At 45.5% G+C, this 19,716-nt stretch overlaps 1 protein-coding gene across 5 annotated transcripts in view; it reads right to left on the minus strand.

Annotated features, from left to right (window-relative positions):
* aff2 (AF4/FMR2 family, member 2) overlaps positions 1–19,716 on the minus strand; it is a 648,034-nt gene that overhangs the window by 10,019 nt on the left and 618,299 nt on the right. For all 5 annotated transcript variants that reach the window (XM_086001958.1, XM_086001950.1, XM_086001941.1 and 2 more), the window contains 3 exons: positions 12,722–12,793; positions 12,267–12,360; positions 2,446–2,495 (listed from right to left, as the gene is read on the minus strand). In XM_086001958.1, coding sequence (XP_085858084.1) covers positions 2,446–2,495; positions 12,267–12,360; positions 12,722–12,793 — 216 coding nt within the window. The remainder of the gene's footprint in view (positions 1–2,445; positions 2,496–12,266; positions 12,361–12,721; positions 12,794–19,716) is intronic.

A 19,716-nucleotide genomic window follows, 5' to 3' on the forward strand; every position in this document is an offset into this window, starting at 1 on the left:
GGGTTTGAACCCATGAACTTCTAATTTGGAGAGTGGGGGGGGTGTGGGGGGGTGGTGGGAAGTAAGAGCAGTATCACTCAGCCAAGCTAACACTTAACAGGCAGTAAGTCACAGGTTGCGTGCCCCATAGATCATGAACCAGCCCCAGTGAATCACATAGTTGACCAGGGTGGTCTCAGGTTTTATCCCGTGTCTGTGCTGAGGCAGCTGATTCCAGCCGGAGGCAACAATGGCGTTGTCGGAACCATCCTGAGCAACCCAACTTGGGGAGGCAAAACGGCCAGGTTCAAGTCCCACTCCAGAGACTTGAGCACATAATCCAGGCTGACACTCCAGCGCAGTGTTGAGGGAGTGCTGCACTGTCGGAGGTGCGGTCTTTCGGATGAGACATTAAGCCGAGACCCCCGTCTGCCCTCTCAGGTGGACGTAAACGATCCCGCGGCACTATTTTGAAGAAGAGCAGGGGAGTTCTCCCCGGTGTCCTGGGGGCCAATATTTGTCCCTCAACCCAACATCACTAAAACAGATTATCTGGTCATTGTCACACTGCTGTTTGTGGGAGCTTGCTGTGTGCAAATTGGCTGTCGTGTTCCTACATTACAACAGTGACTGCACTTCAAAAGTATTTCATTGGCTGGAAAGCACTTTGGGACGTCCTGTGGTCATGAAAGTCGTGATATAAATGTAAGTCTTTCTTTATGTGGCTTCATAAAGACAAAAAAGCGAATCTGACATTGCTCAATCACTAATAGAACAGGCAAAATAAATAATTTAAAGAAAAATGTGGATGCTCAAGCAGTTTTGAGCGTCAGCGGCTGTTGTCGCATGGTGGCTTGTGTTGATCAGCTGACCTGGGCTTTGCGGGTCACGGGGTCAAAGCTGGGCTATGGTGGAGGACAGGCAGAGGAGGACTCCATGGAGAAAGGAGCCTATTGACTGGCTCAAGTCCAGCTTGTTTATCTCCTTGAAAGCTCTTAATATAATTAGGAGACAAGCAGCCATATAGGAGGAAGCAGATGTTGCTGAACCTGTAGGCGGTCCCTGTGTTCATTATGACAGTGGGTTTCTTCCGCGATCAATACATTAAACAGCTTGGGAGCACTCAGAGTAGCTTGATTAACACTGTGATGCATGATTTTATTTTATGAATCAATCTGAGTTCTGTTATTTCATTCATAATAATTACACTCAATCCTTTCTTATTGGTGCTGACAGGAGACAGGGATAAATGTTGTATTGAAAAAACATTCAGGCCAGATTAGATCCAGCTAAATTCTCAGTCATAATCACAATCAACATGCATTGTAAATGTGACTGCTATTTGCCGATCAACCATGACTTTAATTACTTTTAAAACAGATCTTAACATCTATCAATGAAATATTCATCAGTCTTTCTGCAAACGTAAACACTGCGACTCCGAGCCTAAAGGTCGATATTAAATTGAAAGATGGCAGCTCAGGAGGCGAGTAAATCACATTAACTGTTGACAATTCCCCTTTATTGGAGGCAGCCTGTGTATGGCAAGGTTATATAAAGTCCCTGGACAGGAGGGGGGAAAAAATGAAATGGTTGCATGCTAAATATAAAAACAATTGCGACTGAAAGCGGCACGGCATAAGAATGCTGCCCCGATTGCAGAGGCCCATAGCTCCGACTGAACTGAAGCAGGCAGGCAGCTGAGAAAGTTCTGCTGATCTTGTAGGCCCGGAATTTGCTGAAATAGTGGCGCCTGTCAGACGCACCCCGTTATTGACGCGCAAATCGGCCAGCAGCTGGTGGCGAGGAAGAGATACCCCGTGAATTGTGGATCGCCACGAGTTGCTGGGCGTTAGCCTCGCGATAATGGCACCTTGCCCTGAACCTCCCCGTGAGTTTCATGAAGTCGCTGCATTTTGCACATTAATTGCCCGTTAAACCTGCCACAGAAATTTAACTAGTCATTAACAGCGTAAGTACCCTTTTAACAATGTGATAATTGTTAATGACTGCCAATCAAACTCGCTTGCCCAGAAAGTGAACAATTAAAAGCGTGGAGTCTCATTCCTTCAGGTAGTGAATTGTTTTATAAGATTTTTAAAATGTCAAATTTTAAATGCATTTTTTTTCTTACTTTTCCTTTCAGTCCTTTGTTTTCTCTCTCTCTTAATCCAATCTTTCTTTTCCTCTCTTTATTACTCTTTCTGTGCCTGATTTCACTCTAATTCCCTCTCCTCCTCAGTCCTTCCTCTGTTTATTTCTCAATCCTTTAATCTCGCTGATTAGGGAGATAGGCTTTTGGTCACGTCGGTCACCAAGGTCCCAGATGCCCCGTTGCCCTCGCGTGCCGTTATCAGCTCGCGCTTCCAGCAAAATTGTGGGCAAAATATTTTAGCAGCTAACCGTGCACCAACAAGTCTAAGTAACGGGGCACATCGCTTGTAAGAATTGTTAAGGAAGACTTACTTTCCGTTCGCTCCCCAAGGGGAAGGAGCTTGTGAGGCTTTCGAGGAACTCTGCAACACAGAAAGTCATGTGTGAAAATATGATAGGCCCTTGATGGCTTTCCAAGGATAAGCTAAACACATTCAATTTGAGATTCTTTTCTCTAAAGGGGGGGAGGGGGCTCAGTCACGATGCGATGTACTTTGTCAAGGTTTTCATTGTCAGTTTAGTTCAAATGACGTGACAGAGCAACTCCATATGGACATGTCGAGCATTAATCCACGGACATCGCCAGAGACAACTTCTGGGCCACATTGAGAACTGAAGCCAAAATAGCACCACAGTCAACTTGTCCGTAACTTTAACTTAAATGGCGCCGTTAATGATGAAAAAAATCGCAAGCCACTTTACGCAGGGAATACAGGGTACAGTATATGGTAGTGTAGTGGTTACAGGCGATTAACCAGAGGCTGCAAGTTAAAATCCCACCATGGCAAGTTGTGAAACTGAATTCAATAAATGGCTGGAGAGTCTAGAACTAGGAGGCATAGTCTCAGGGTAATGGGGTCGGCCATTTAGGACTGAGATTAGGAGGAATTTCTTCACTCAGAGGGTTGTGAATCTTTGGAATTCTCTGCCCCAGAGGGCTGTGGATGCTGAGTCTTTGAGTATATTCAAGGCTGAGATCGATAGATTTTGGACTCTAGGGGAATCAAGGGATATTGAGATCGGGCGGGAAAGTGGAGTAGAGGTCGATGATCAGCCATGATCTTATTGAATGGCGGAACAGGCTCGAGGGGCCGTATGGCTGGCTCCTGCTCCTAATTCTTATGTTCTTATGATTTGTGGGCTAGCACCAGAAAATATCAATAAAAGCTGCCGGATGGCTTAAAAACCCAACTGGTGGGCTAATGTCCTTCAGGGAAGGGAATTACATGGTTGATTCTCAATGACCTCTGAAGTGGCTGAGCAAGCTGCTCATTTGTGACACACTTGCTTCAGGAGGAAGGCCCACCAAGACTTCCTCAGAGCAAGTAGGGATGGGCAACAAATATGCCTCCTTCTGTACTGTACGATAATGTTTCTCCCCAGATGCTTCGGAGGCCTGCTCAGACAATTCATTTGACGGTCGGGTATTTCCCAGCTACATGAGTGTCATAATCCGAAGGAACCGTGCTAGTGATGCCGTGTCACATGCCCTTATCCCTTCTGCACCTTGTACCTTTTCCAGTTTATGATCTAGGCCTTCGCAGGGGAATCAACACACAAGGCAATAAAAATGGACTATATTCCTCTTCATTTAAGACTTGGATAGGATCCCTCCCACTGCACACTGGCAAGGCTGAGGAAAATGGCCTCAGGACAACCTTGGGGCACAAATAACTACATATGGGTATGATCTTGTGGCCATTACAGAAATATGGCTGCAGGGTGACAATGCCTGGGAATTAAACATACCAGGTTATTTAACGATCAGGAAGGACAGGCAGGAAGGAAGGGGTGGTGGGGTGGCTATGTTAATAAAGGAAGGAATCACTGTAATACAGAGAAATGATATTGGGTCAAAAGATCAGGACAATGAAACAGTTTGGGTGGAGGTAAGGAATAATAAGGGGAAAAAAACACTAGTGGGCGTAGTCCATAGGCCTCCGAACAGTGGCAACTCTGTTGGATGGAGTATCAATCAGGAAATAGTTGAGGCTTGTAATAAGGGAACATCTATAATTATGGGGGATTTTAACTATCATATTAATTGGACAAATCAAATTGGGCAGGGCTGCCTTGAGGATGAGTTCATTGAGTGTATTAGGGATGGGTTTCTTGAGCAGTATGTAACTGAACGACCAGGGGGCAGGCAACCTTAGATCTGGTCCTGTGTAACGAGACAGGATTAATTAAAAATGTCCCAGTAAAGGATCCCCTTGGAATGAGTGACCATAACATGGTTGAATTCCATATTCAATTAGAGGGTGAGGAGGTTGGATCTCAAACAAGCGTGCTAAGCTTGAATAAAGGAGACTATGAAGGTATGAGAGCGGAATTGAGTAGAGTGGACTGGGAAAATAGATTAAAGGGTAAGACGATACATGATTAGTGGTGTACATTTAAGGAGTTATTTTACAACTTCCAAAAAGTATATATTCCACTGAGAAGAAAAGGGTGTAAAAGAAAAGGCAGCCATCCGTGGCTAAGTAAAGAAATTAAGGATAGTATTCGACTAAAAACAAGGGCATATAAGGTAGCCAAATCTAGTGGGAGGATAGAGGATTGGGAAAACTTTAAAAGACAGCAAAAAATAACAAAAAGATTGATTAAGAAAGGGAAGATAGATTATGAAAGTAAATTAGCAAAAAATATAAAAACAGATAGTAAGAGTTTTTATAGTTATATAAAAAGAAAAATGGTGGCTAAAGTAAATGTTGGTCCCTTAGAGGATGACACTGGGAAATTAATGGTGGGAAATATGGAGATGGCAAAAACACTGAATGAATATTTTACATCAGTCTTTACAGTAGAAGACACTAAGAATATCCCAACACTGGACAAACAGGGGGCTAAAGGGGGGGAGGAGCTAAACACGATCAAAATCACTAAGGAAGTGGTACTCGGTAAAATAATGGGACTCAAGGCGGATAAATCACCTGGGCCTGTTGGCTTACATCCTAGGGTCTTGAGGGAAGTGGCGGTAGGGATTGTGGATGCATTGGTAATAATTTTCCAAAACTCCCTGGACTCGGCAATGGTCCCGGCAAACTGGAAAACTGCTAATGTAACACCCTTATTTAAAAAGGGCAGTAGACAGAAGGCTGGAAACTATAGACCGGTTAGCCTAACATCTGTGGTAGGTAAAATTTTGGAGTCCATTATTAAGGAGACAGTAACAGGACATTTGGATAATCATCATTTAATAGGACAAAGTCAGCATGGTTTTATGAAGGGGAAGTCATGTTTGACAAATTTGCTGGAGTTCTTTGAGGAAGTAACATATAGGGTGGATAAAGGGGAACCAGTGGACGTAGTGTATTTAGACTTCCAAAAGGCATTTGACAAGGTGCCACACGAAAGATTATTGCTTAAGATAAAAAATCACGGGATTGGGGGTAATATTCTGGCATGGATAGAGGATTGGCTATCTAACAGAAGGCAGAGAGTTGGGATAAATGGTTCATTCTCAGACTGGCAATCAGTAACTAGTGGTGTTCCGCAGGGGTCAGTGCTGGGTCCCCAACTCTTTACAATCTATATTAACGATTTGGAGGAGGGGACCGAGTGTAACATATCAAAGTTTGCAGATGATACTAAGATGGGGGGGAAAGTAGTGAGTGAGGAGGACATAAAAAACCTTCAAGGGGACATAGACAGGCTAAGTAAGTGGGCAGAGATTTGGCAGATGGAATACAATACTGGAAAGTGTGAGGTTATGCACTTTGGCAGGAAAAATCGTAGAGCAAGTTATTATCTTAATGTCAAGAAACTGGAAAGTACTGAAGTACAAAGGGATCTGGGGGTCCTGGTGCACGAAACTCAAAAGGTTAGTATGCAGGTGCAGCAAGTGATTAAGAAGGCCAATGGAATGTTGGCTTTCATTGCTAGGGGGATAGAATATAAAAATAGGGAGGTATTGCTTCAGTTGTACAAGGTATTGGTGAGACCGCACCTGGAATACTGCGTACAGTTTTGGTGTCCATACTTAAGAAAGGACATACTTGCTCTCGAGTCAGTACAAAGAAGGTTCACTCGGTTAATCCCGGGGATGAGGGGATGGACATATGAGGAGAGGTTGAGTAGATTGGGACTCTACTCATTGGAGTTCAGAAGAATGAGAGGCGATCTTATTGAAACATATAAGATTGTGAAGGGGTTGGATCGGGTGGATGCAGGGAAGATGTTCGCGATGATGGGTGAAACTAGAACTAGGGGGCATAGTCTTAGAATAAGGGGCTGCTCTTTCAAAACTGAGATGAGGAGGAGCTACTTCACTCAGAGGGTGGTAGGTCCATGAAATATGCTGCCCCAAAAAGCTGTAGAAGCTATATCATTACATAAATTTAAAACAGAAATAGACAGTTTCCTAGAAGTAAAGGGAATTAAGGGTTACAGGGAGCGGGCAGGAATTTGGACATGAGTCTAGGTTCGGATCGGTCATGGCCCTGTGGTTAGCGGAGCGGGCCCAGGGGCCGTGTAGCCTGATCCTGCTCCTATTTCGTGTCTAATTCTGTTAGATGCAGGAGATGGTTCTGTGATAGTGGATTGGCAGTTAGGATCAGATCAGCCATGATCTTATTGAATGGCGGAGCAGGCTCGAGGGGCCGATTGGCCTACTCCTGCTCCTATTTCTTATGTTCTTATGTTCTTATGTTCTTATTTTCCTCTTTAATGTTTGTGCGGAGTAACGTGAAAGGAAAGTGGGATGGGGCGGACCGTAGGCCTGTAATGGAGCCCATCTGAATTGCTGTCGATTTAAAGAATTAGGTGGATAATTGGTCAGTCCGTGCCATGGGATGCGCCATCCTCGCCTCCCGATTTCCCTCAACGTGTGCCACCCATGAGATGCTTTACGCTCAAGCATTAAAGAGGGAAACCTGCCCCTTAAGATCCACTTAGCAGGCTTTTGAATTTGATCTCAGTGCTCGTAAGATGAAAATGCATCATTTGCATCAATTTTCAAAAGAACCAGAGGCGAGATGAGGAAACATTTTTTTTAACGCAGCGAGTTGTTGTGATCTGGAATGCGCTGCCTGAAAGGGTGGAGGAAGCAGATTCAATAATAACTTTCAAAAGGGAATTGGATAAATACATAGGATATACAGCACAGAAACAGGCCATTCGGCCCAACCAGTCCATGGTTAAGCTTTGCCCGAGCCTCCTCCCGTCTTTCCTCACCTAACTCTATCAGCATAACCCTCTGTTCCCTTCTCCCTCATATGCTTGTCTAGCCTCCCTTTAAATGCATCTATACTATTCGCCTCAACCACTCCCTGTGGGAGCGAGTTCCACATTCTCACCACTCTCTGGGTAACGAAGTTTCTTCTGAATTCCCTGTTGGATTTCTTGGTGACTATCTTATATTGATGGCCTCTAGTTATGCTCTTCCCCACAAGTGGAAACATTCTCTCTGTATCCACTCTATCAAAACCTTTCATAATTTTAAAGACCTCTATTAGGTCACCCCTCAGTCTTCTTTTTTCAAGAGAAAAGAGACCCAGCCTGTTCATCCTTTCCTGATGTGTATACCCTCGCATTTCTGGTATCATCCTTGTAAATCTTCTCTGCACCCTCTCCAGTGCCTCTATATCCTTTTTATAATATGGCGACCAGAACTGTACACAGTACTCTAAGTGTGGTCTAACCAAGGTTCGATACAGGTTTAGCATAACTTCCCTACTTTTCAATTCTATCACTCTAGAAATAAACCCTAGTGCCTAGTTTGCTTTTTTTATGGCCTTGCTAACCTGTTTCGTAACTTTTAGTGATTTGTGTATTTGTACTCCAAGATCCCTTTGTTCCTCTACCCCACCCAGACTCGCACCCTCAAAGTGATGGTGACCTCCCTATTCTTCCTACCAAAATGTGATACCTCACATTTATCTGTGTTGAACTTCATTTGCCAATTATATGCCCATTTCTGCAAGTTTATTACATACTTGAAGGGGAAAAATTTGCGGGGGCAATGGAGTGGGACTAATTGGAGAGCTCTTTCAAAGGGCCAGCACAGGCATGATGGGCCGAATGGCCTGCTTCTGCGCTGTAGGGTTCTCTGATTCTGCTGGGACGGAGGGTGGAAAGCTTGCTACTGAGCCTTTCTGGAAAATTCTGCCTCAGGTTGACAGCAAAGTAACCAAGGAAGGGGTTTGCTTCCCTGAATGGGCCCAAATGGCAAGCTGTGGTGCTCAGAGTTCCTGATGGGTGCAGAACTAGCCCAATAGGAAACATTCTGCTTTGGTTCAGGACATCAAACAAACTGCAGTTCAGAACAGACAATTGGTTGCTTAAATATTCATTCAGCGATTCACTCCAAACACAACGAACAGAAGGCGACTGAGGGCTAGATTTTGCCAACCCTGGGGACATGGGTTTGGAGGCAGGACTGCCGGGAAAATGGCAGAATTTGGCTTTTGGCAGGTGAAATGGCACTCGCTGACGTCACCAGTAACTGGCTTTCCCTTAATTGGCCTGCTGAGCCTGCTGGGCGGGGCTTAACAAGGTCAATCAAGGGAAAGTAGCATGAGTTGGGCACAAGTCAATGGAGGCGGGACTAAAACCCAACAAGTGGGAGTCCCGACTCCAAAAGCTCCCCATTGACAAAATCCAGCCCATAATGTCTAAAAAGGGCGGCTGCAATTGGAAAAAATGTGGCATCAGATTGAATTTAATGTGCTGACCATTAAAAAATAGAATCAGTGAGAACATTTAATCCATTTAATCGTTATATTCAGATAAGGAACCCTAAACTCTCGAAGTGAATGGGGAGCTGATTTCTCTGCTGGGATCAAATGGATGTTAAACTATAGCAAAGCCATAGAAGTTTATGTAAGAAGTCACACAACACCAGGTTATAGTCCAACAGCTTTATTTGAAATCACAAGCTTTCGGAGCGCTGCTCCTTCGTCAGGTGAAGTGGAGAGATGCATATAGGCACAGCATATATAGTCAGAGAATAATGTCAGATGTTTACAGGTAATCTTTCTAACTGCCCTTTATCACACCCCGGCAGAGATAATCACAGCAATCAAAGGTGTGAATGGTGTCCAAACAGGTCAGTCAGCAAAACATTACATCAAAGAACAATGAGGTGGGGTCACAAGGGGTCAAATGTTGCTGATGCTGGGGTCTGTATGAAAAACAAAAAACAAACAAAAAACTATTTTTTTGCTGGAAATCACAGCAGGTCCGGCCGCATCTGTGTAGAGAGAACAAACCAATGATGACTCGAGTCTGGATGACTCTATCTCAGATGGGGTTACATGTAGCGTGACATGAACCCAAGATCCCAGTTGAGGCCGTCCTCATGAGTGCGGAACTTGGCTATCAGTTTCTGCTCGACGATTTTGCGTTGTCGTGTGTCTCGAAGGCCGCCTTGGAGAATGCTTACCTGAAGATCGGAGGCTGAATGTCCTTGACTGCTGAAGTATTCCCTGACTGGGAGGGAACACTCCTGCCTGACGATTGTTGTGCGGTGTCCATTCATCCGTTGTCTGACTATATATGCTGTGCCTATATGCATCTCTCCACTTCACCTGATGAAGGAGCAGCGCTCCGAAAGCTTGTGATTTCAAATAAAGCTGTTGGACTATAACCTGGGGTTGTGTGACTTCTTACATTTGTCCACCCCAGTCCAACACCGGCATCTCCACATCATAGAAGTTTATAGCAGAGAAAGAGCCAGTCAGCAACAACTTCCATTTCTGAAGTGCCTTTAACAAAGTAAAATGTCCTAAGGTGCTTCACAGTAGCGTAGTCAGACAAAATCTGACACTGAGCCACACAAGGGGACATTCGGACAGATGACCAAAAGTTTGGTCAAAGAGGTAAGTTTTAAGGAGCATCTTAACGGAGGAGAGAGAGGTAGTGAGGCGGAAAGGTTTAGGGAGGGAATTCCAGAGCTCAGGACCGAGGCAGCTGAAGGCACGGCCACCAATGGTGGAGCGATTAGAATCAGGGATGGACAAGAGGTCAGAACTGAAGGAGCGCAGAGATCTCGGAGGCTTGTTGGGCTGGAGGAGGTCAGAGAGAGAGGGAGGGGCGAGGCGCTGGAGGGGTTTGTAAATGAGGATGAGAATTTTAAAATTGAGGTGTTGCCAGACCGGGAGCCAATGTAGGTCAACGAGCACGGGGGCTGATGGGTGAACGGGACTTGGTGTGAGTCAGGACACGGGCAGCAGAGTTTTGGATGAGCTTAAGTTTTTGTCTGTGCCAACTCTTTGCTAGAGCAATTCAAAACTAATGCCCCTGCCCCATTCTCTCCTCATTGCCTTGTACATTCTGTTTCAAACATCAATCTACTTTTCCCTTAAAAGATGCAACTGTCTCTGTCTTAACTATTCCCTGTGGCAAAGCATTCCACACTCCAGCAAGTCTAGGTGTAAACAAGCTTCTCCTCGCTCTCTCCTCGGTCTCCTAGTGATCATTTTAAAATTGATGACTCCTTTTGTCACTGATTCCACCCCCCCAACCAGAGGGAATAGTTTTTCACTGTTAAATCTATCAAACTCCTTCATCATTTTAAAAACTTCTATTAAACCTCCTCTATTGTTCTCCGCTCCAATGGAAATAGTCCCAGCACCTTAAGTCTATACCAATGCTCCTTTAGGTGTGAATCTGGGAGAACAGCGTCAATGAACTGGTTTCTGGCATTAGGAGCATAGGGACAGGAGGAGGCCATTCAGCCCCTCGAGCCTGCTGCACCATTCACTTAGATCATGGCTAACTTGTGCCTCAAACCCATTTATCCGCCTTAGCTCCATATCCGATGATACTCTTACCTAACAAAAATCTATCAATCTCAGCCTTGAAAGCTCCAATTGTCCCTCAGCATCCACAGCCTTCTGGGGGAGAGAGTTCGAGATTTCTACTACCCTTTGTGTGAAGAAGTGCTCCCTGATTTCCCTCCTTAAATGGCCTGGCTCTAATTGTAAGATCATGTCCCCTCGTTCTTGGTATTCCCTGCCCCACACCCCCCGCCCACCACAATCAGAGAAAATACATTCTCACTTGTACATCCAGCTGCCTTAAGGGATTGTGAGTTGTAAGGAGGATGCAAAGAGGCTTCAAGGCGATTTAGACAAGTTGAATGAGTGGGCAAATACATGGCAGATGCAGTATAACGTGGATAAATGTGAAGTTATCCACTTCGGTAGGAAAAACAGAAAGGCAGAGTATTAATTAAATGGTGATAGATTGGGAAATGCTGATGTACAAAGGGACCTGGGTGTCCTTGTACACCAGTCACTGAAAGCAAACATGCAGGTGCAGCAAGCAGTTAGGAAGGCAATTGGTATGTTGGCCTTCATTGCAAGAGAATTTGAGTACAGGAGCAAGATTGTCTTACTGCAGTTATACAGGGCCTTGGTGAGACAACACCTGGAGTACTGTGGTCAGTTTTGGTCTCCTTGCCTAAGAAAGGATATACTTGCCATAGAGGGAGTGCAGCGAAGGTTCACCAGACTGATTCCTGGGATGGCAGGACTGTCGTATGAGGAGAGAATGGGTCGACTAGGCCTGTATTCACCAGAGTTTAGAAGAATGAGATGGGGATCTCATTGAAACGTATAAAATTCTGACAGGGCTAGACAGACTGGATGCAGGGAGGATGTTTCCCCTGGCTGGGGGGGTCTAGAACGAGGGGTCACAGTCTCAGGATACGGGATAGGACATTTAGGACTGAGATGAGGAGAAATTTCTTCACTCAGCGGGTGGTGAACCTCTGGAATTCTCTACCACAGAAGGCTGTGGAGGCCAAGTCACTGAATATATTTAAGAAGGAGATAGATAGATTTCTAGACACAAGAGGCATCAAGGGGTATGGGGAGAGAGTGGGAATATGGTATTGAGATAGAGGATCAGCCATGATCATATTGAATGGTGGAGCAGGCTCGAAGGGCTGAATGGCCTACTCCTGCTCCTATTTTTCTATGTTCTATGTTTCTATGCCTTATCCCAGTTGTGTCCCTGAGAAACCAGGACCTACCACTGGGAGAAGGGAGCTGCATGCAGCAGCATAAACCACCTCCCCTCTGCTCATCACCTGAAATTGGACCTAAGCGAACAGCGGTGTAAAAGCAGTTGATGAAGACCACCATCAGAAATACTCCTCCCCCCCCCCACCAAAATCATTAAAATACCTTAAAATATTCCATCAAGGAGCGGGAGTACTTCATGGCGTGGTCTTTCTTAAGTCTGAACATTCTCAAGTAAAGAAGTGACAAGCATCGGTAACTAGATTTAATTAGAGAAAGATTGGGTTAGGTTCTCTAACGTTGAGCACTCAATGAAACAACACAATTTATGTAAATGATGCTTTTCATATTTGATTCTTGAGGATCACAGTGCAGATAGATGTGAGACAAAGTCAAAACAGCACGTTTTATCTGGTGAAGCACAGTATGAAATCAAGGTAATGAACAAATGTCGCAAAATAGCACAGCCTGAATCATCTACAATTTGAGGATGTAAGAAGATAAACCCTTCCCTCTTTAATTTATTTTTCTTGACTATGTAATTGCACCAATTACACATATTATTATGAAACAGTTGACTGGAAGTTCGATAACCTGGCAACTGACTCGCTAAAACTCACCATAAGACTGCCAATTTCTTATCAGCTATTGTGGCCATGGAGCCAGTGAAATTCTTTAACCTCATGGCATACCTTGGGAAAGAAACAAGGAACAATCAATAACCCTGACTAGTGAACAATGTGTAAGTGGCTTTTATTAGTTTGTCAGACACAGGGGAAGGAAATGGGCAATTTTTGTTCATTGCATGAGTGACTTGTCACATCTTAAAGTAGGTACAGCAAGTCTAGATTTTCCCAATCGGATTTGAACCACAATTTCGCGGGTGGGGTAATTTTGACCCTTGCAGCACAGTGTAAAACGGGCGAAATCGGAGCGGCCGCCCATTAGACATCTCTCCCCATTTTCCTTTCCATTAACTTCAACATAAATAAAGATCAGGAGAGATGTATAACTGGCGACTGAGCCGATATCGCCCATTTTACACTGTTGCCTAAGAATGGAAACGACCCCCGTACTGTGCTCCCTGCACACTCCCAAATCTGCGCAGGCAGCTACGCATAAACGCACTGCCGGGCTGACCCCGGAAAACGGAGTGCAAGTACCACACTTACATTGTTTAGTGCACAGGGCAAAACCCCCCCCATTTCTGACCATTTCCGGTGAGAAAGCAGCCACGTCGGAAAATCTAAGTTCTCGTCTTCGGGTTGATTTACATGGCATTTGGAGAGATATATGCGCTCAAATCAATATATGTGCTCAGTGAAGGGACTGCATAGCAGCTGAATTGAGTTGTTAAGCTTGATTTTTAGTATGTAGCTGTGTGAAAAGCAGGATGGCATTTTGTTATGCATTCTACAGCCTGAGGAACTGGATTCATCAGACACCCAGTGACTGTAACACCCCAACTTAATATAAAATTATAGCTTGGGGAAGTGAAAGGGAAGCATCTGCATCAACAAGTCTGATCTCTCAATTCTGATCTTATGTTGCACAGTTACAAAAATTATACATAATGTCACAGCGAATGAAGGATGTGACCTTATATATTATCATGTAGCATATAAATGAATAACATATACATTAATATATATCTATATACACATATGGATGCACATACAAGAAAACACTAAACTCGTATGCACGTTTCAGAATGATTTATTGCCCAGAACTTCGGGTCTCCACGGGTGAGTACGCACGGGGTACTCACCCGAAGGCCCAATGGAAGTGCCGGTTTCCTGCATGCACTGCGCATGCGCGGGAAACTGGCACTTCCGTTCCCCTGAACGAAGGGGTTCAGAGTTCGAACGCGTGCGTGGGAGAGGCAGCGCGTGCGCATCGAACTTAGGTTTGTTTTGCAGGTTTTCCCGGGAGGGTAAGTCTCCAGAAGTTAGACATGTAAAAAGCAGGCGTAAGGCCTGCTTTTTACAAGTGGGGAAATAATTAAAATTAAAACATTTTTTTCACAGGTTTATTATTTTTTAATACTTTAAAGCAAGGTAAGTTTATTTATAGCCCCGTTAGAAAATTTTAAAAAAATTTAAAAAATTTAAATTATTGTTTAAAATAGCTATTTCATGTAATTTATAGTTTATTTTAAAAATGTGATTTAAAAAAAAAATTATTTGAAGATTTAGTGATGTTTTGGGGCCCGTAGTATTTCTAAGTTTTGACAGCTCCTCCTGTCAAACTTATGAATGGGCATTCCCTGCTCTGATTGGCTCCCCATGGCCCACGTGATCCCAGGGAACGCTTTGAACTAACTGCGCCCCTGGGATGCGCAATCACTGCACGCCGGCAGCTGAAGGAGGCCCAGGATCGGAATTCCACGCGGGCCCACAGCTCAACGGCCGGCGCACTAGGGCCTAGAAATTGAGTTGGCGCCGCGCCAGGGCTTTAGTGCCAGAAATTTAGCGCCGGCGCTAAGTCCCCCTGCGCACGCCAAAAATTCAGTAGCGCCGCGCCCAGACGGCAGCCGGCGCTACTGGAGGGTGTCAGCGCCTTGCAATGGGCGCTGACTGCCGCATTGCGGCACTAATCCGCCGCTGCGGCACCCGATGCGGTGCGGCAGGCTGGGGAAGTGCAGGCCTCCTCCTTCCGTTAAGGAGGAGCTGCCTGCACCCGACCGCTGGCCGTTGATCTGTGGAGAAAAATGAGCCCGGCACCTCGGAGAAGTGCCGGGCTCGCGGCCCACACGCATCTGTGCCGCGGGGGGGTGTTGGAGGAGTCCGGGGAGGGAGGTGCGGGCAGGCGGCCGCCGGGAAAGCGGCCGGCCGCCGCGCGACCTTAATGCGCCGGCGCTAAGACCTGTAGCGAACTTTTGAAAAATCGTTGGTTGCGGCTGCCACGGGCGAGGCGGCCGCAACTCAATTTCGGCGTTCGGGCGCGTTGCCACGGCAACCGGGACGCTGCGCACACCGATGACGTCATCGGTGCCGGCGCAGCGCAACCGGCTAACGCCGATGGCAGCGCCCAAGTGAATTTCTCAATCGGCTGTACTTGCGGCGCTAGGCCCTCTAGCGCCTCAAAATGGGCGCTAACCCCACTCAATTTCTAGGCCTAGGTAAGTGCAGGTCGGGGGCTTACACCCGCGGGAAGCCCCTGACCCGAATTTCTGGGCCATTAATATATATCTATATACACATATGGATGCAAATACAAGAAAACACTAAACTCGTATGCACGTTTCAGAATGATTTATTGACTTCTATCTGTGCATTCCCAATTTTCTTTCTATTTTGCTGATAGATTTTTGGTGGGTGAGGGTATTAAGGGCTCTGGAACCAAGGCGGGTAAATGGAGTTAAGATCCAGATCAGCCATCATCTAAGAGAAAGAAAGGCTTGCATTTATGTAGTGCTTCACACAACCTCAGGATGCCCCAAAGTGCTTAACAGCCAATGAAGTACTTTTGGAAGTGCAGTCACTGTTGTAATGTGGGAAACACGGCAGACACATTTGCGCACAGTAAGCTCCCACAAAAGCAAAGTGACAATGACCGGATAATCTGACTTAGCTGTTGGTTGAGGGATAAATATTAGCCAGGACACCAGGGAGAACTCCCCTGCTCTTCTTCGAAATAGTGTGACGGAATCTTTCACGTCCATCTGAGAGGGCAGACGGGTCCTCGGTTTAACGTCTGATCCGAAAGACGGCACTTCTGACAGTCCAGCACTCCCTCGGTACTGCACTGAATTATGTGCACAAGTATCATGAGTGGGACTTGAACCCACAACCTTCTGACTCTGAAGAGAGAGTGGTGCCCACTGAGCCATGGCTGACATTAATTGAATGGTGGAATTGGCTTGAGGGCCTGAATGGCCTACTCCTGCTTCTTTGTTTCTCTCTCCCAATTGAAGCCCATCTAAACTTCACCTTATTCTTCAGGTTAGGTTACGAACTTGACGCATTGTGACTCTGCAAGTTTCAGCACAGGTTCTGCTACCAATATTTTATTACCGTATGAAATAAAGATCAGACTGGTGATAGACATAAATTCTGGTTCGAGGTTGGGATTCACTTAAACTTGGATATTTGGCAGAACTGGTTCAGCTCAGGATCCCCGTCACCCTCTTTAGTGACGATTTGAAACTCACCCAGGCTACTCAAATAAAGGAGCAGTTGTTTCACTCCGTACAATGATTGAAGTTTACAGCACAGATGGAAGGCTACTCTGCTCATCATGTCTGTGCCGGTCCTGTGATGAAGGAATCCAATGTTCTGCTCTCGCTCCTCCCACTGGCCTGTATCTTCCTCTGCCTCAAATGTTTGGCTACATTATACCCTTAAAAGATGCAGTAGTCTCTGCTTCAACTAGGTGATATAGCAGAGCCTTCCAGGCTCCAACAACTCTCTATGTAATTCAATTTACCTAACCTCTCTTACTGATGATTTCAAACTGGTGACCCCCTCACCTGTGATGAAATATGCCATTCATCACTCATCTGTGTTCTCTGTGTGATTGTGCCTGTGACTGTGGTTTAGTTTCAGTTTCATTTCCCTTACCTCAGTTCCGTTTCCTCACCTTGTATTGTATTGTGTGTAGGGCTCCGCCCATACCTGGCCCCTATGTAAGCAGGCTCAGCGTGCCTCACATCCAGTACTGCAGACCTCTGGATGGAAGACACCTCTCCACTGTGTGTTACCTTCTAAGTTAATAAAAGCCTTGTTTTGTTCCGCTAACATTGAGTCTCGGATTTATTGAGGCACATCATCACCACTAAGTGATAGACTTGTTTTTGAAATTTCTATCCGATTAAATAGCAGCTTGCTTCGCAAACCCAAATTGTAATCCAAGTCACCATTTGTTGATGGCTGCTCCCACTCTGACTGTCATAGAGCATAGATTCAGGTTTTCATACAATCATACAGCACAGAAAGAGGCCATTTGGCCCATCGTGCCTGTGCCGACTCTATGAACGAGCTATACTCGCTGGAGTTTAGAAGAATGAGAGGGGATCTCATTGAAACTTATAAAATTCTAACAGGACTCTGGATTACTCCCGGTGCCACGTGCTAGTGAGTATAGGAATAGGAAGATAGAACAGATGAATGCGTGGCTAAAGGGATGGTGCAGGAGGGAGGGCTTTAGTTTCCTGGATCACTGGGTCTGCTTCTGGGAAAAGTGGGACTTGTACAAGTCGGACGGTTTACACCTGAACCAGAGGGGAACCAATATCCTTGCGGGGAGGTTTGCTAGCACTGCTGGGGGGGGTTTAAACTAACTTGGCAGGGGGATGGGGTACAGAGTGGAGCTATAGTAGGGGGTGATTTACAGCCAAATACAGAGGAAAAAACAAGTCAGCTGGGAAGGCAGAGCAAATATGTGAAGGCAAAAGGGAATATGGCAGGACTGGAAGACATTTATTTTAATGCAAGGAGTCTTGCAAATAAGGTGGATGAACTGAAGTTGTTGTTGAACACATGGGAGTACGATATTGTTGCCATCACGGAGACATGGTTGAGGGAGGGTCAGGACTGGCAGCTCAATATTCCGGGGTACAGAATCTTCAGGCGAGACAGAGGGGGGTGTAAAAGGGGAGGGGGTGTTGCAATATTAATTAAGGAGTCAATTACTGCTGTAAGGAGGGATGATATATTAGCGGGTTCCTCAAATGAGGCCATATGGGTAGAACTTAAAAACAAAAAGGGGGCAAGCACTTTGCTGGGAGTGTACTATAGGCCCCCAAACAGTCAGGGGGAGATAGAGGAACAGATATGTAGGCAAATCTCAGAGAAGTGTGAAAATAATAGGGTAATAATAGTGGGGGATTTCAACTTCCCCAATATAAATTGGGATAGTCAGAGTGTGAAAGGCTTAGAGGGTGCAGAATTCTTAAAGTGCATCCAGGAGAGCTTTTTGAGCCAACATGTAGAAAGTCCGACAAGAGAGGGGGCGGTACTGGACCTAATTCTGGGGAATGTAGCCGGGCAAGTGGTGGAAGTATCAGTAGGAGAGCATTTTGGCGACAGTGGCCATAATTCGGTGAAATTTAAGGTGGTCATGGAAAAAGACAAAGACGGCCCGGAAATAAGGGTTCTAAATTGGGGGAAGGCCGATTTTAATATGATAAGGCAGGATCTGGCCAAAGTGGACTGGGAGCAGCTACTTATAGGAAAATCCACATCAAAACAGTGGGAGACTTTCAGAAGGGAAATAGAGAGAGTACAGCGCCAACATGTTCCTGTAAAGGTCAAGGGTGGGACCAACAAGCAAAGGGAACCTTGGATGACAAGGGAGATACAAAAATGCATTAGAAATAAAAGGGGGGCTTTTGGCAGTTACAAAAGACTAAAGACGGAAGAAGCCCTAGAGGAGTATAAAAAGTGCAGGGGCATACGTAAAAAAGAAATTAGGAGGGCGAGGAGGGGCCATGAAATAACACTGGCGAGCAAAATAAAGGAAAATCCTAAGATGTTTTATAAGTATATTAAGGGCAAGAGGATAACCAGGGAAAGGGTAGGGCCCATTTGGGACCAAAGTGGCAATCTGTGTGTAGAACCAGATGATGTAGGCGGGGTTTTAAATGAATTTTTTGCATCTGTGTTCACTATGGAGAAAGACGATGCAGACATAGAAATCGGGCAAGGGGATTGTGACATACTTGAACATATTAGCATCGAGAGGGAGGAGGTGCTAGCAGTTTTAGCAGGCCAAAAAGTGGATAAATCCCCAGGCCCGGACGAGATGTATCCCAGGCTGCTGTGGGAGGCAAAGGAGGAGATTGCAGGGGCTCTGACACAAATTTTCAGAACCTCTCTGGCCACAGGGGATGTACCAGAGGACTGGAGAACAGCTAATGTAGTACCATTATACAAGAAGGGTAGCAGGGATAAACCAGGGAATTACAGGCCAGTGAGCCTAACATCTGTGGTAGGGAAATTATTGGAAAAAATTCTGAGGGACAAAATTAGTCTCCACTTGGAGAGGCAAGGATTAATCGGGGATAGTCAGCATGGCTTTGTCAAGGGTAAATCATGTCTGACAAATCAGATTGAATTTTTCAAGGGGGTGACTAGGGAGGTGGATGAGGGAAATGCTGTGGATGTGGTTTACATGGACTTCAGTAAAGCTTTTGACAAAGTCCCGCATAGGAGACTGGTCAAGAAGGTAAGAGCCCATGGGATCCAGGGTGCCTTGGCGCATTGGATCCTAAGCTGGCTGAGTGGCAGGAGGCAGAGGGTGATGGTCGAAGGTTGCTTTTGTGACTGGAAGCCTGTGTCCAGTGGGGTACCTCAGGGATCGGTGCTGGGTCCCTTGTTGTTTGTGATCTACATAAATGATTTGGATGAGAATGTAAAAGGGATGATCAGTACGTTTGCAGATGACACGAAAATTGGTGGGGTGGTAAATTGCAAGGAGGAAAGCCTCAGGCTACAGGACGATATAGACGGGTTGGTCAGATGGGCGGAAAAGTGGCAAATGGAATTTAACCCTGAAAAGTGCGAGGTGATGCATTTTGGACGGACAAATAAGGCAAGGGAATATACAATGAGTGGTAGGACCCTAGGAAGTACAGAGGGTCAGAGGGACCTCGGTGTACATGTACATAGATCTC

Source organism: Somniosus microcephalus, chromosome 1 (assembly GCF_052327205.1).
Source record: "Somniosus microcephalus isolate GS21.2 chromosome 1, FLI_Smic_1.0, whole genome shotgun sequence".
Lineage (NCBI taxonomy): Eukaryota > Metazoa > Chordata > Chondrichthyes > Squaliformes > Somniosidae > Somniosus > Somniosus microcephalus.